This window comes from Nicotiana tabacum, chromosome 21 (assembly GCF_000715075.1).
Source record: "Nicotiana tabacum cultivar K326 chromosome 21, ASM71507v2, whole genome shotgun sequence".
NCBI classification, from domain to species: Eukaryota; Viridiplantae; Streptophyta; class Magnoliopsida; order Solanales; family Solanaceae; genus Nicotiana; species Nicotiana tabacum.
This window is the reverse complement of record NC_134100.1, coordinates 99,034,558-99,050,418: the sequence shown is the minus strand read 5'-3', so window position 1 is coordinate 99,050,418 and position 15,861 is coordinate 99,034,558. Positions and strand designations below refer to the sequence as shown.

General features: G+C 34.3%; 3 protein-coding genes across 3 annotated transcripts; all 3 read right to left on the bottom strand.

The window, feature by feature from the left end:
- Positions 1–647: 647 nt before the first annotated feature.
- On the bottom strand, positions 648–2,839 carry LOC107820309 (uncharacterized). The gene is made up of 2 exons (XM_016646570.2): positions 1,003–2,839; positions 648–904 (listed from the first exon to the last, which is right to left on the bottom strand). The coding sequence occupies exons 1-2, from the start codon at positions 2,203–2,205 to the stop codon at positions 881–883; spliced, it is 1,227 nt and encodes a 408-aa protein (XP_016502056.2). The 5' UTR covers positions 2,206–2,839; the 3' UTR covers positions 648–880.
- Positions 2,840–5,513: 2,674 nt separating this feature from the next.
- Positions 5,514–12,992, bottom strand: LOC107820308 (V-type proton ATPase subunit H-like). The gene is made up of 12 exons (XM_075242342.1): positions 12,854–12,992; positions 11,840–11,954; positions 11,240–11,365; positions 10,745–10,847; positions 10,604–10,676; positions 9,643–9,708; positions 9,408–9,525; positions 8,658–8,819; positions 8,262–8,387; positions 7,536–7,661; positions 7,147–7,326; positions 5,514–6,018 (listed from the first exon to the last, which is right to left on the bottom strand). The coding sequence occupies exons 2-9, from the start codon at positions 11,873–11,875 to the stop codon at positions 8,298–8,300; spliced, it is 774 nt and encodes a 257-aa protein (XP_075098443.1). The 5' UTR covers positions 11,876–11,954; positions 12,854–12,992; the 3' UTR covers positions 5,514–6,018; positions 7,147–7,326; positions 7,536–7,661; positions 8,262–8,297.
- On the bottom strand, positions 5,770–7,816 carry LOC142161731 (putative V-type proton ATPase subunit H). Its single transcript, XM_075241967.1, has 4 exons — positions 7,787–7,816; positions 7,536–7,661; positions 7,147–7,326; positions 5,770–6,018 (listed from the first exon to the last, which is right to left on the bottom strand). The coding sequence occupies exons 1-4, from the start codon at positions 7,814–7,816 to the stop codon at positions 5,770–5,772; spliced, it is 585 nt and encodes a 194-aa protein (XP_075098068.1).
- Positions 12,993–15,861: the final 2,869 nt, after the last annotated feature.

The following is a 15,861-nucleotide window of genomic DNA, read 5'->3' as shown; positions in this document are numbered from 1 at the left end:
GATTCATGCTTCACTAAATTTCTGCAGATATGATCATTTTCTATAAGGTGGTGTTTGACTTTCCCTTGAACCAAGAAATCTGTTAACTACTAATTAAGCAATCTAAAAAAATATTCCTTACAATTCAAGCTTTCTAAATAAATTGTTGCACAATTCACGAGGGGAGCCTTGGAGCAACGGTAAAATTATCTCTGTGTGACCGAACTGTAGAAGTAGTCGCTAATGCTTGCATTAGATTAGGCTGTCTACATCACACCCCGTTTGTGCGACCTTTCCTTGGACTCTATGTGAATGCTAGATGCCTTGTGCACCGCGGTGCCCTTTTTTTTACAATTCAATACCATATCAATAAAGGTCGTATATTGAAGTCCCACCACCACCTATTGACCAAAAAAGTATTTCAACGTGCTTGACGCAAGAAAAAGAATCAGATCCACACGATGGAGCACAGTAAGAAATAGTTTTTAAAATTTTTTTACTATGTAACATGTTAAGTTTTTCGATGATATGGTCGGATAATTTAAGAGAAGCACCTGTGAAAATCCAATCGAGCATAAACATCTATCTAGTCAGTGCAAATATTCTAGCTTAAACTACAAACTGCAGTAGAGATAACTTACAACCAAAACTCACAAGAAGATAGAGGGAAATTCAAAGCAAAATATCATGTTGATATCATGTTCTTGATGTGGTAAATTAAGTTGTTGCAGATTCATGAAACATACAACATTTACAATTCACTAATGATCAATTTTATAATCGAATCACCCTTTTGTGGCCATTCTTGTAAAATGCCAAAAGGACTGTTACAATACTCAAAAAAAGCATAATAAGTACAAGTTTCAACATCTTGAATTTGAAAGCTTTTTGATAGCTGATATCAGAGCCAAAAGCAAACCATTACCTGTCCACCATTTTAACATATTGTCAAGATTTTCACATATATACAGACTTATTGCAAGCAAAATATATACAAAACAAAGTAGTAAAAGAGAGTAATACCTCTGTTAGAGAAACTACAGATAACTGATCTCTTGTAGGGGACTTCTTATTTTTCCAACTTCTAATTTCAGATTGCATCAAATTCATTTGCTCCTTAATATCATGTAACAACATTAGTTCTTCGTGTCTGTCGGATTCTTGCCTTGTCTCAACTTCAGCTATCTCAAACATCCTATTGAGACGACGAATCTCTGCTGTTTCTGTAGCACTAGTTGTAGTGCAAATTGCCAAATGACAGTCAAGGGAAGAAGCTTCACCTACTTTATGTAACTTCTTCTCATGTTGCATAGGCACTAAATATTTCTTAAGGCAATCAGTTTCATCTTTAACAAGTTGTTTTACATCCTTTTTTGCGACAGAATCTTGTCTTTCATCACTCTTCCAAATCATCTTATCGTCGTCTTTAATAGCTCGAGGGACTTCAAATACATCAAGAACATTCGGAGGAGAAACAGAACGAACAGACGTTCCATTTTCTGATTTATTTCCTCGATGCTTAACTAGGTAAGCATCGAGGAAATTGTTACAAGAGCTCCTTTGAGAAAGTGATAAATGTGACCTCATCTCACTACTGCACGATTTTGCATAGTTAGCACCAGCAATCTGTTTCACTCTTTCTTCCAACTTTTCAATCTTCTCACAGTATAAATTTATACTTCCATCCATTGAAGTATCATTCAAATCGCGTTCTTGACTGATATATTCATCTTTATCAAGAATTCCCTTTATATGCTTAGCATATTTCAATGGAATGTTTGGAGCAGATTTACACCTCCCAATAGCTTGAACACACATTTCTTTATCAAAACTTTCATTCTTATGAAACAAATCCTCATTAAATTCAATATCATCACAGCCCATACTTAATAACTTATATCGATAAGCTTGTGTTTGATAATCTAAAGCAACTATTTCCATTTCTTTTTTATGAATAAGATCTTGAAAAATGGATAATGACTCTTCTGCATGGCACATTTTTTCCTCTACAAATCTCTTATATTGTTCTGCTTCCATTTCCTCTGCTGCTTTTTCGCCTTGAAGACGTAAAATCATCGATAACGCTTCACTAGCAGCACTAGCTGAGGCTTCACTTTCTTCATCCAACTCATTGTATAGCTTCTCTATAAGTTGTTCTTGAACATAAAGTGTTTCTTGTAACAATTCGACGTCGATTTTGGACATTGCCATGCCAATTTCAAACATCAAACAACAACAACAACAACAAACCCAATGTAATCCAGGGGTCTAGGGAGGGTAGTGTATCCGCAGACCTTATCCCTATCTTACGAGGATAGAGATGTTGTTTCCGGTAGACCCTCGTCTCAGGAACAGAATAGGGGTTTCGAACATAACCCAAAAAAAGAATGTAATAATAATCTTGCTTGTGTCTATAATAAGGGAATCATTAGGAGATTATACCCAACAAAATGATTGATAATTGATGCTAGTAATGAATATAGGCCTCAAAAAAAGGATCTAATTGCACTTAATGTTCCAAAGATTCAATTTTTATCATGATCATGATAAATCCATGTTTGGATTTTGATCAACTTAATACTATCCAACAAGAAATGTCTAAAATATTTATATTTATATCAAATACAAAATATTCCAAAGTCATCATTTACAGGCTTGAAGAAAACTTCATATGTATATTCTTTCAACGAATGATAGATTTACTTTCTTTCTTTCTTTAAAAAAAAAACATAACAGGATTCAAAGATATGTGAATGTTGATAAAGGATATAAAAGAAAATAGAAAAACCTCACTAGAGGAAGATAATCAGATAGGGAAGAAAAGTAAAAGAAATCAATTTTTCTTTCCTCTAATGAGATTTTTCAGATGAAAAAAATTCTTTTCATTTTATGACTGTTTTTTTATTTATATTTCAAAAAATGTATTCCTAGATTCAAGTGTTTGTTTAGGCAAGCCGAAGGTAACCAAATAAAATCCGCATCTAGTGTTTGCATCAAATTGTGACTTACCCTAAGCGAGGACAATTTCTTTTTTACTTTTCAAATTCACCCTTTTACTATACGAAATAATTTAATTTTACCTTCGTTTACATTGAGCTTTTTGAACCCCTATCATCTCTAACTGAACTGTGAGCTTTGAACTCGATCAAAATCTTAACACGTGTTAAAATACTTCGAAAAAAGTCTGAATTTATTCAGTTACTTTTGACTAAGGTTAAAAATACTCTTCTTAGTGAAAATCTCTATTCAAACACAACTTAACTTTTAAATACTCATTTTTTCTACTTTTAACTTCAAATACTTTATCGTTTTTTAAATTTCAACCAAATATCGTGCAAAGAGAATAATAATGAAAAATACAGAGTAACATATATCTCGCTTCACTATGACTGATTTTGGATGGATATATACGATACAATATTATTGGAAATATTTTTTCTATCTCACACAAGATAAGAGTAAGGTCTGCGTACATCCTATCCTCCCGAGACCTTACCTATGAGATCACATAGGTTATGTTATTTTTGTAATATACGATACATTATAAAATTACCATACAAACTTAACCAGTACTCATTTATCTTTAGTTATATTTCATCAACATTTATCTAGTCTCAGCAAGTCTTGGACTCTAGTCATTTTAATTTCTATCCAAATTCTGCGGACAGTGGAACTAACATTAATAAAAAGAACTAAACCCTAAACTTTGAACATTAATAAAGAAATACCCTACAATAAAGAAAGATGGAGCACAAGAAGCTCAGTAGCAAGGCCGTTACTCTTCAGTTTTCTGTTGAACTCTATCCCGTAGAGGTACTCAAATTGGATCAGTGATGGATTTCTAGGTTTCGTCGTAAACCTAATTGGTTACTAAGAAGAGGCTTTAGTTCCAAATAAAGGAAAAGACCTTTGAACTTTCTTAAAAAAATACTTAGAATTCATAGATTTTGAAGATGAAGTCGAATAGTTGGAAGAAATTGATGACTCGTTTGAGCTTGCTGCTTCTCTGTCATCTTCTTTGATCGTCTCTAACATCTTTGATGTTCGATTTCTCATTACATTAACAAACTGTGGTGGTGCTGTTTCAGTAACAAACTTTCCAATACGAGCATTAGCCATTTTAGAAAGAAATAAGATTGAAGAAGTTAGATGAATTAAACTGGTGTTTGAGGAGATGTTGGGTTGTTAATGACATTATAAGAAACATGTTAGTATATGGTATGAAATTTATAGGGGTCAAGATTATTAGATTATGAAACTAGCCATGCATTGCCAAGGCTTAAATTGATTCAGTAGTCTTAATCATAATGTTTAAAATCATTTTTAGCAGTTAGAGCTGGTGTTTACTTTTGGTATTAATCGTATGGATAGAGATATTTCCCTCCTAAATCATCTACTTCAAGATATAACCTCAATGATGGGACCAAATATACACTGATAGTATAATATTTTAACGAGTAATTGTAGCAAGTAACGTACTTTATTTTTCAAAGTTACTTGTTATGGCCCATTGCAAGGTATTGACTTGAGTCCCATATCGATATTACAATGTGCTAATATGGGATTTATATGACATTGGTCTCTCCCACCTTAATAGCTAGCTTTTGAGATGTGGTTCTCCCTCGATTGCATCAATGGTATCATAGCCATCTACCACTCGTTGTGTCCAACGTGACATGGATGGTACGCCAGTATTGCAGTGTTCGCCCGAGGCTAGAAAGGTCTAGCGCACAACTTCGAGAACGACGGATGCAGAGCGTGGTGGTTTGTTATGGTCCACTATGGACTTATGTGCCTTGAACTCCCACTATTTTTATGGATGGTAAATTATAGTTATAGTTCAGGAACATGATAATATTAAGTTCTTTTAAACTATAATTGTGTAAAGTTTAACTCAAAACAATATCACGATCGTTATGGCTTACAGTTTAATGATATGAATGATAGTTTTTTACACAATAGGTGTGAATTCAACGTAATAAAACTTCAAATAAAATAATGTCATCAAAAGCTTCCAAGTTTGTACTTAATGTCATTGAGTTGGAAGTGACTCATAGAATGCCACATGTCCTTTTTAGATCAGTTACCTCAACTGGCTGTTTTTGGTAGATTTTGATGTATTCTGCGCTGAATGGTCAAGAAGAAATTATTTACTTGAGATAGTGAAAGTTTATTTCTTCAAAAATATATTTTTGTACAATTTTGGTGTTATACACTAACATGGCATGTTTTTTCTCTGTTAGCTTGGGATGTATATGGGGTTGTTGGAATTTCAAGTGGCGCACGTAGAATTTTGCAGAAATAGTTATCTTGTAAGTTTTGGACTTGGAAGTATGGTGGTTTAATTTAAGGTTTTACTCGTCCTAAATTAATATTTGTCAGGTGACGTCGACATATTAATATATAGACATTGTTTATTAGAAAATATTTACATATGCATATGTAAAGAAACATTTTGCAAAGTGATGCTGAACGACACCCCTTAATAAAGGGTGTCTTGTGTTGATTACCACTATTCTCCAATTGAATAAATAATACACACAAAAAATGATTTATTGGATAGAATAAGGCATTCTTCTGAGTGAGAAGCACATCAAACAATAACAACTACACCCGTCCCAACTAGGTTGGAGTCAGCTGTATGAATCTTCACAATTCATGTCGCTCCAATCTCATTAAACAATAATAAGATAAAATGAATAAATAGAACATGACCACTCTCAAACTTGTGTCAAGTGAAATAACAAGATATGTATAGCTTGTTTAAGGAATGAAGCCAGTTGAAGATAATTAAGCCTGCAAAAAGCTGGCATATTTGGCACCTAAGAAAAGCCTCTGGATGCAAAGCAAGGCATTTTTCGTCACCTCTGCAGTTTCATGGTTCAATAGTTTCATTACCCGTTCCTTAGCTTTGAGGTCGGCCACTATGATTCGCCCAGCAGGATGGCACTGAATGAACTGTGACAAATCGTAGCAAGCGACAGCAAGTGTCCTTGCATCACTTGATGTATCCAAAATTGTCATAAGCACTCTCAAGATCTGCAACACAACGACGATCATCACTCTAATACCAGAACAGAAGTTGTCGGATTGATTTGTTATTTGTACGCTCAAGAGAATAACAAGGGACGATACCAACAAGAAAGCTACTACGATCACCACCACACTAACTGACTATTACTGCCTATGCCTCATTTTATATGATACTCTTTCCTCTTTAGTTTACTGTTCTACTATTTCTTTTCGTCTTCTTGAGTCGAGGGTCTTTCGGGAACCACCTCTATACTCCCGGGGTAGGGATAAGGTCAGCGTACACACAACCCTCCCCAGACCCCACTTGTGTTATTTTACCGGGTTGTTGTTGTTACTCTTTACTCTTTGGTCTGTTCCAAAAAGAAGGGTACTTTCTATATTTGGAAACTCTAACTTTTATAGTTTCCATTATACCCTTATAACATAGTCTTATAGCCTGTTTGACCAAGCTTCTTTTGAGGCAAAAACGCTTTTTTTTTTGTTTGTCAAAAGTCCCTTTTTTCCTCAAATTAAGGTGTTTGGCCAAGCTTTTGAAAGGAAAAAAAATGTTTTTGAGGAGAAGCAGAAGCAGTTTTGGAGAAGCAGAAAAAAGTAGCTTCTCTCTAAAAACACTTTTTTGAAAAGTACTTTTGAGAAAAATACACTTAGAAGCAGTTTTTTAAAGCTTGGCCAAACACTAATTGCTGCTCAGAAGTGTTTTTCAAATTAATTAGCCAAACCCAAACTACTTCTCACCAAAAGTACTTTTGAGAAAAGCACTTCTCAGAATAAACTGATTTTTGCAGCTTGGCCAAACGGGCTATTAAAAAGCCATAGAAATGTACTTTTGGTATGTGTCAAAAGTGTTTCTTTCTTTCTTAAACTCCATGCACATCGAACACCGCCTTATGAATAAAACGGAGGGAGTACCACTGCTAGCAATGACTACTTAGACACGATTAAAGTTTTTTGAGTTCAAGTAGCAGATATACTAAGTCAAAGCCAGCAGAAAGTCGAAGACGAATAAATTCAGGTTAACAAGTTTGGTTGGGCAGTTAATCAACCTGCAAGATTGTTATTTTCTTAAAGAAAAGGCATAACAGTAATAGCATTTTACAGCCTTTAAGCTTGAATGTGAAAAGCCACAGGCGTTACCTGAAATCCATTCTCCTCGAAATTATTTATGTTTTCCTTCCAGAATAGAGGATCTTTATGCATGGGAGACCAATCAAGATTGCCAAGTAGGACTTCCTGCTTGTACTTGTCGTATGAACTTAATTTTTTGATGTTGTCCTTCAATCCTTCTTCAAGTTGATTCAGAGCGTCCAAAAGGTCCTAGCGAGATTATAAATAAACATAACATGATTAAGTACTGTCTATTAAGGAAATACGGGGACACAGAAAATATTTAGTCACCGTCTCTCCATACAATGAGCACTGACGTTAATTTTATCTATTTCAACTTTCCCAGAATTTTTTAGGATTTGCTTCTTATATAGAACAAAATAATTATTGAGACAAAAGCCAAAAAATGGTTGTATCACCTCATCGCTCCAAGCCTGTCCTTTCAGGTTCTGTACAATTTGCAGCACTCCCACGTCTACCATTTGAGCACCATATGTCCCTTTGGAAAGCAAATTCCTAAGAGTCAAGATAACAACCCTGACTACCTGCAGTCATCGAAACATCAAAATGCCATGAACAAAGATGAGACAAGACATCATTCTGCTCGACTTGATACTTATTAGATAGATAAATTGAAAAATGTTCAACAGATTAAAAGCAAACAGTCCACCAAAATAGGATTGTTGTAGAGGATAAGCATCTTTTATTCCCCCCCCCCCCCAACAACCACTCGATAAATGTCCACCAAAATAGGATTGTCTTTGCTAGAACGCCCAAATAAGTTCAACTTAATTTGAAGTTAGTTACTGCTTGGTGCTACTGCTTTTCTTTTCGTCTTTCGTGAGCCGAGGGTCTATCGGAAACAGCCTCTGTACCTTCAAGGTGGGGTTAAGGTCTGCGTACACATTACCCTCCCCACACCCCACTTGTGGATTACACTGGGTTTGTTGTTATTGTTGTTTTTGTTTATTTGAAGTTAGGAAGTACAGAAGCAGGACTGTTAAAACTTCAAACTTATGAATGTACAGCACAATATTATTTTAGCAAAGTGGAACCTCTCTTCGCATGCCCAATTGAAAGACTATAGTCATAAACAGAGCGAATACACAAGTTGCTGTAACGCTTAGCGTGGAAAAGTCACTCACCTTCTCCTTGGTCGAACCTTTAACAACTTCTATCAATCAAGGCAGGGCCCTAGAAGTAGCCAAGTACTCAATTGCAGGTTCATAATAAGACAAAAGCCAGATGCATAGGCATGTCTCATAGAGAAGCTGTTTCAAAAGAAGGGCAGAAAATTACATCTTAAGACAAATTTGTCGAGGAACTGCTTCAACACAGAAAAGAAAAGGTTAGCAATGTTTGGAAAGTTAAGCAGGTTAAAGATGGCAGCATATAACTTTCTATCACAAACTCTCGAAGTTGCATGATACATAAATTAGATGACGAACCATCTCAACTCTCACATCCCAGCACTTTGATAACAAAATTACAGAATTTATGAAGTAGGTCTAACATGTGGCAGTATTAATGTAAAGATGCACCTGAATGGACTGCTGAGTAGATGCTGGTATAATTAAAGGAACAAGCAGCTTCACTCCGTCAGCTTGAACAAATGAAGATCGAACAATAGGTTCCTTCAACAGAGTTGCAAGGCAATTGATTGCAGCGGGAATGCTACAGGTAGGGTGAGAAGGCTTTCTCAGCTGCAGTGATATGGACAAATCAGGATTGATACAGTGCTGATAAATTGTCATTTAATTATAGCATCAAGTGGAAATAAACCCATAAATCCATTCTTCCTCTTTTCCATTACTTTGGTGACTTAACTTTAGTTAGAAAGAATACCATGACAACGAAAAAGAGAAACACATTAAAATTGGAAACCACAAAGAGGTTAGCAAGTATACGAATACCTTCTCTCAACTATTTAGTGTCAAGGTGGAGAAAGAGGTTAAACCTAGGCTCGACAATGTGCTTGAGCAGAAGCAAGTATTTTCATGTTTCAACTCAATAGAGTTGTCTCAAATAGATTGAATTATAACTTAATTTGTTTTATTTTATACTGTCCTAACTCTTTTCCTTCATCCTCCTCTTCTTTTCAGCCGTTTTCCAAAGTACTACTGCCAAAATTCTATACCTCCATAAACCATTGCAAATCCCCTTGAAATGTCTAGAAAAACAAAAGTGGTCTCAAGAATCGGTAATTTTTTTTTTTTGGGGGGGGGGGGGGGGGGGAGGAAGAGTAGTGGAGGAACAAAATAGAATTGCAAAATGTAGGAATGCAGACGAACCTGCGCGCATAGCCACTCAACCAGGCCTCTCAGAACATCTTCAGCGGTGGTGAGTTTCCTCTTTGAACTGGCAGCATCTCCGTTTGCATCAACACCATTCTGAACGTTTGGCCTTGCACTGGAATTACAAAAAAGAAAAGGAGAGCCATTAGGAAATAGTTTTTTTTTGGGGTAAATAATCCTAAACTTAGGTCTCTCAAGAAGATAGACACCATAAGGATAATGACTTTAATACCTCACTATCACAGAGAGAATCTTACAGCTCTTCTCTTGTATGAACCAATTACCTTTCCAAAGCAATCTGAAGAAAATAAACTTATCATTCAGAAAGATAAGGAATGTGAGAAAAGATAATTATCGCAAAGAAGAGACTGCATATGGGCAAAACAAGGAATTTCAAAAGAACATACAAGTCTCACTTTTTCTATTGAGCTATCTACATGTTCATCTAGTTTTTGTATTTTTCATTTTCAGCATCACCTCAGGTATATACCTGCTCCTTTAGAGCCGAATGGCATATAAACCCATTGTTTTACTTTCAGGAGTAAAACAATTTGGAATACTATGCATATACAAGTAATTGTAGCACAGTTGATTTCTTGATTTTGTTGATACCACAATGTCACCTCCTAATTTCACGTAGTTGAGAAAGTCTTCATTACAAACATTACCACTTAAGCAGATCCCTCAATTAAAATCCTAAAGGACTAACGGTTATTTCTCCAACAATATAACTTATCAAACTAATGAGAACTTAGAAAAATATGAAAGATCATGTCAATTGGAATAGATAAAGAGGAAAGCAGGTTTTGTAAATTTTGGATATGAAGGGGCAAAAAAAAAAGACGGAGAAAAACTTTGCCTTCAAATATCTGCTATTTCGAACACATGACTTGCTGCTGACTATATATAAATAAAATAAAACTAAATGAACTACTGCTAACTGCAACTCAAAACGTGACGACAGCAATTCAGTGATATCCTAAGCTGGGCATTGAGTTGATACATGTGAAGTCATATATATGTATTGAAAAAAGGAAAAAGGATACATCGACACATGCAAATACATAGAGAAAGAGGGAGTAGTACATCAGCGGTGCTATAGAGGGAGAGAAACAAATAAAGACAAGCTCAAGTGAAGTACAGATTGTTCCGACAATTATGGACCAAAAGTACACAGATGTTAAGAACATTACCTAAGGAAAGGTTCATAAGTGTCTTCATTGGCAAAAGAGTTGTCATGGAATAATTTCGCTCTTCTTGGGTTTGCTGCAAGAAAGAAGGTATAGATTAGTCGATCTATCAAAAGAGATATAAAAGGTACACCCCTCAGTTACCTGTAAGCATTTCATCAATCAAAGCTAAAACATATTCCACAGTTTCTTCCTTAAAGATGTCTTGTAAAACGGTAACAAACACACTGACATAAGCTGGACCATCCTGTAACAATGAATAACTTTTCAACCAATGAATAACTGTTGATAAATAAACACCCAAGCACATATAAAAAGGACATTGAATCAGAATCAAATCAAAAATAGGTAGGAATCAGGTGTATTCTGCAGCTCCTCAGTGAAAAAAAGGTTAGTGATAGTACTATATCAACTATATCCATTAGAGAATATTTAATTTCTTTTCCCCCAAGTATCAGTGACTTCCGACTCCCCGTCGTGGTGACATAAAAGCAAACGCAACATTACCACATATAAGACCTTCTCTAGATAGACTTTAGAAGAATAATACAACTAATTACAAGAAATATTAGGCAGAAACGTAGCATGAAATAGAATTTTCCTGCAATTAAATTTAAATTAGAGCTAAGTAAACATTACATCATCCAGCAACTGAGTTTTGTAGCTTTCAGCCTTTTTATCATAACGCCTCAACAACTGAAGGCCTGCTCCGGTGATCAGCTTTGTGGTCATGTAAGTCTCCCACGGAATATCCCTCCTCAAAACCTTTAAAAAGTAAAGCACACAATATGAGCTGCACTGAAATACACAGTTGATCACTACCCCCCCCCCCCCAAAAAAAAAGACAAAACTGCTTTCAATTCTTAGCTTTTTATAGGAGCATGTAGTTAACATATGGAGTAGAAAATATATGGTAAAAAGAAGATGTTACTGTCACCAAGAAGAAAGATAACCGTGACGGACAGTTCACATAAAATATCCCAAGAATAGAAAACTTTTCTATGTCAAATAATGTACCTTGATCAGTCATTTACTTTCTTTCCCGTATCTTTTATTTACACAGAAAAGCTATAATAGCCTTTTGTAGAAGAAGAAAGTCAATGAATGAAAAGAAAGCACTAACAGCCACAGACCTAGATCCTCGTGTACGTGCTCAATATGATGATGGTGGAAATCAAAATCTAATCATTAGTTCAAAATTGTAGATTCATGATGATGCTTATGCACACACGAGATTACCTGCTCCGTCGTGAGCTCAGCATTCTCAATTGTCATTGTGACTAGCTTCTTCAGATCCGATATATTTTTGCCTCAAACGAATCAAGTAAAATTGGAATGTCTTGTGTCCTTTATCCTGTATAGATTCCACAGAAATATTTCAAAACTCTGACAAATAGATACTCCCACATTGTAGAAAGATTCACCTAAATACTGGATCATCAAATACTTTCGCACAATCCGTATAATTCAAACTCACTAACATGTTGTTTGGATGGTTGTTACCTGTTGCATTGTATCATATTGTTACTTTAAATACAATATTTATTTTGATTGTTACCTAAAATTTATTGTGTCGTATCGTTAAATCCGTCGTTACGTAACGACGAAATGTGCCATTTTATGGAACGACAGATTTGGTGTGGTCGCATCGTTTTTCTTTATAATATTGCAAGTTTATTCTCCATATTGTTGGTGCATGAAATCGTGAAACGATGACAAACAATACAATTTATCCGACCATTATATACATCAAAACGATACAGTACAATACGATATATTATGAAACGATACATAACAACCATCCAAACAAGCTGTAATTCAAATGGACTATCATTTACAAATTGACCCAGAAAAGCAAGGCGATGATGATTCAAGCATTTTAATCGAACAACAAATAAAACCCAATTTCCAGCAAGTTCATTTAGCTACTTCAAGACTCAACATTTTTCTCAACCTAAACCTAAAGCTCCAAAACATTCATTCAAATCCAGAAATTGGCATTTCCCATTCCTCTCGTGCATTAACAAAAAGGACAACCTTTTCTTTTTCAAACTTCAAGAGTCAACCTTTATCTCTAAAACACATTCATTTAAACCCAGAACTAGCATTTCCCATTCCTCTCATAAAAAAAACTAAGGACCCAATACTATATAATCCAGTGAATTAACTGAAATTGAGATGAAATTGGTGCTAGTTGAATAGAATGGAGGAGAAATGTACAAAATAAATAAACAGATATACAAATCAAGATACCTGTATCAGGACAGATGGCGGAGATCAATGTGGAGAAGAGAAAGACTAAAGAGGATCTTGAAATCTGAAAGGAATAAGACTGGTAAGAGCCAAGCAAATAGGTAAGAAACAGCATTAGTGTAAAATCTATCTTTAAATACTTTATTTATCTGTTTTTGTGGTACATTTTTTTTTGGATTGTTTAAAAAAATAATGATTTTTTTTTTTTATATTTAGAAGGTTAACCATCTTCCGGCAACTTAAACTTGCACCAATTTATACTTTATCCTTTCCCGTTTAAACACTCCTAACTCATATTTATGAATTAATAAACAAACAACTTTGACTGAACGTGTATATCAATTGCATTGATTTGACATGTCATATACTTAGCTATTCTTTGGTTGACATGTGTAATTTATGGGTCCCACATAAAATTATAATTTCATATTCTTCTTTTCTTCTTCACGGTCTAGAGGTTGTAAATATTTTTATCGAGAATTCAAATGTATAGCTTCCCTTTTTTAATATTAAGCTTATTTGTAATTGAGAATTGTTATTTATTCCTTCCATTTTAATTCATGTGACACATTTTTATTAACTAGTTTTTTATGTCGAGTTATGTACATGTGATTTTGTAACATAACATTAATATTATTAAATAAACTGCATTAAATATCACGTAGATTTTAATCTCCAACAAAACGCCACGAAGGCTTTACTCTCCAAAACGGGAGTACACAAAACCACAAAGGTTTTAGTTTGCAGAATAATAAGAATAACACAAATACAGAAATAAATATTAAATTCCTTAAGATTGTTAGTTCCGCCAATATTGCTGTATTTGTAAATAATAATTCTGCAAAATATAAGTTATCGTAATGAAACAGTAATTAATTCGAGCCCACTGAATTCACAGTGTTTTCTTAAGGAATTTAATCCCCTCCTAGTACCCAAGGTAATGAATTATTTCCTCCCAGGATAAAACGAATCACACACTGGTGTAGCGGTACTTCAAACCCCAGTGTTTCAGCGAACACAAAGTTCGGTAGCAAATCACACTTACAGTTGATTTGTTTGAAGTTAAAAACAATGCAGAACGAATGAGTAGAAACTCAGAAAATCGTATGGAAATGCTGAGAGGAAGGAGTGCAATGTATAGCCAAATCTGTTGAGCGATTTCAGTATTGTGTATTGTGTGTTGTGTGTGTCTTTCTTCAACAGCTGCTGCACATATATATAGCAGCCAGTGTTGAAGAAGAACAATCGTCCACCCTCCATGGTGGAGCAAGCATTAGCTTGTTTGTGGAGCAAGCACATTCATGGTGGGAAAAGCATTAGGCGGCTGCCTTGTGGTTAATACACGGATTGGAAAATATCCGTTACAAATGCGGATAATCTTACGTTAATATTTACTATTAACAAATACAAGAAGAGCAATTATATATATATCTACCAAAAATCTTTTCCTCTTCCAATATGGGACAATGTCTCATTGTCAAGAGGGGGAAACTTAAAATTTTACTCAAAAATTTTATTTCCCTCCATTTCCCATTCACCCTCATTTTAAGACTATTTCATCTTAAAAACAAAAAACCTCAACAATTTTATGAGGTACAAACATGTAATGAGATGTATTTTCACCTAATATTCTATTATAGACTATAGCGTCTATGTTCCTTTCATTCGTTTAGGTTATTCTATCGTGATCAAAATTTTTGGTATCAATATTGATAAACCTTTTGAAAGTAAAATGTCAATTTGGCTGTGTGAGAAACAATTTCATAATAAGAAATTTATCTTTAATCAGCCTATATTATTCCCAATCATCACATACATGCAAACAAAATATATGCTTTGTGATCAGTCATTCATAGAGACATGACAATAACAAAATCACAGAGGAAAGGCAATGGTTAAATAAATCATAAATTGAGTAAGAACGTAAAACCTGTTTTATCGTCTCAAGCTATTCAAGTCTCTTCGAGAAATGACGCAACAAAGCAATTTTGTAAAACATGTTCACTTAGCATTTGACCAATCAAATATTATCTAGGCCCCTACACGGGCTCATATATCATAAACTCATCAAAATGAAAACAAAGAGATATGATATAATTAACACGTATTAGTAATAAATTTAAAAATTTACTGCTAGTATAATAATTTTAGTATTAATGTGAATAACTTAATTAAGTACTCCAACATAGAGGAGTTAGACTATGAGAAAATTGATGCGTAAATGCTAGTGCGTTAGTAAATTAAGAACCTTTCCAGCAAAATTTGAAACTATTGGTGGCCATAGTATACCTTGAATTTAATAGATCTTAGCCACACAAATATTATGGCCCCAAATTATTTTATATTTTTTTTAAAACTTCTTATCGAGTCAAACTAGGCCTAATAAATTAAAACAAGGGGAGTAGATAATTTCATGCTTTAATCGGAGTTTTTGGCAAAAACACATCCTTCAACAATACCTCAAATCTAAACAACACCCTTGAACTGTCCATGTAAATTAAAAAGACAGAATAACAGAACGACTCTTAATTAGCGAAAAAAAAACATAACAGACTCTTATTCAGTTCGCATCTGAACTTTATGTCAGCCTAACTACCATTTAAACTTGGCAATTTGGTAGTTACGACCTCCTTACGTTGACAAGAGTGTGAATATACTTTCTTTTAGACTCGTGGGAAGAAAGAAAAATTAAAAATTAAGCTTTCAAAAGGGGTATTTTTCAACTATTACTTGTCACATGATCAATATACAATATTTATTTATTCCAATTGTATTTATCCTTGTTTCATCTTAATATATATTTCATATTTATTTGATATTTTCCTCTTAGATACAATTATTATTTGTTTCAATTGTGTATTTCTTCTTCTTCTTTTCGTTTTGGTCCAAATTTATAGAATTTAGTTCCAACTCTATTTTTAGCCAAAGTAATGGAGTTCAAACGATATGTGTGTGTGTGTATATATATATATATATATATATATATATATATATATATATATATATAA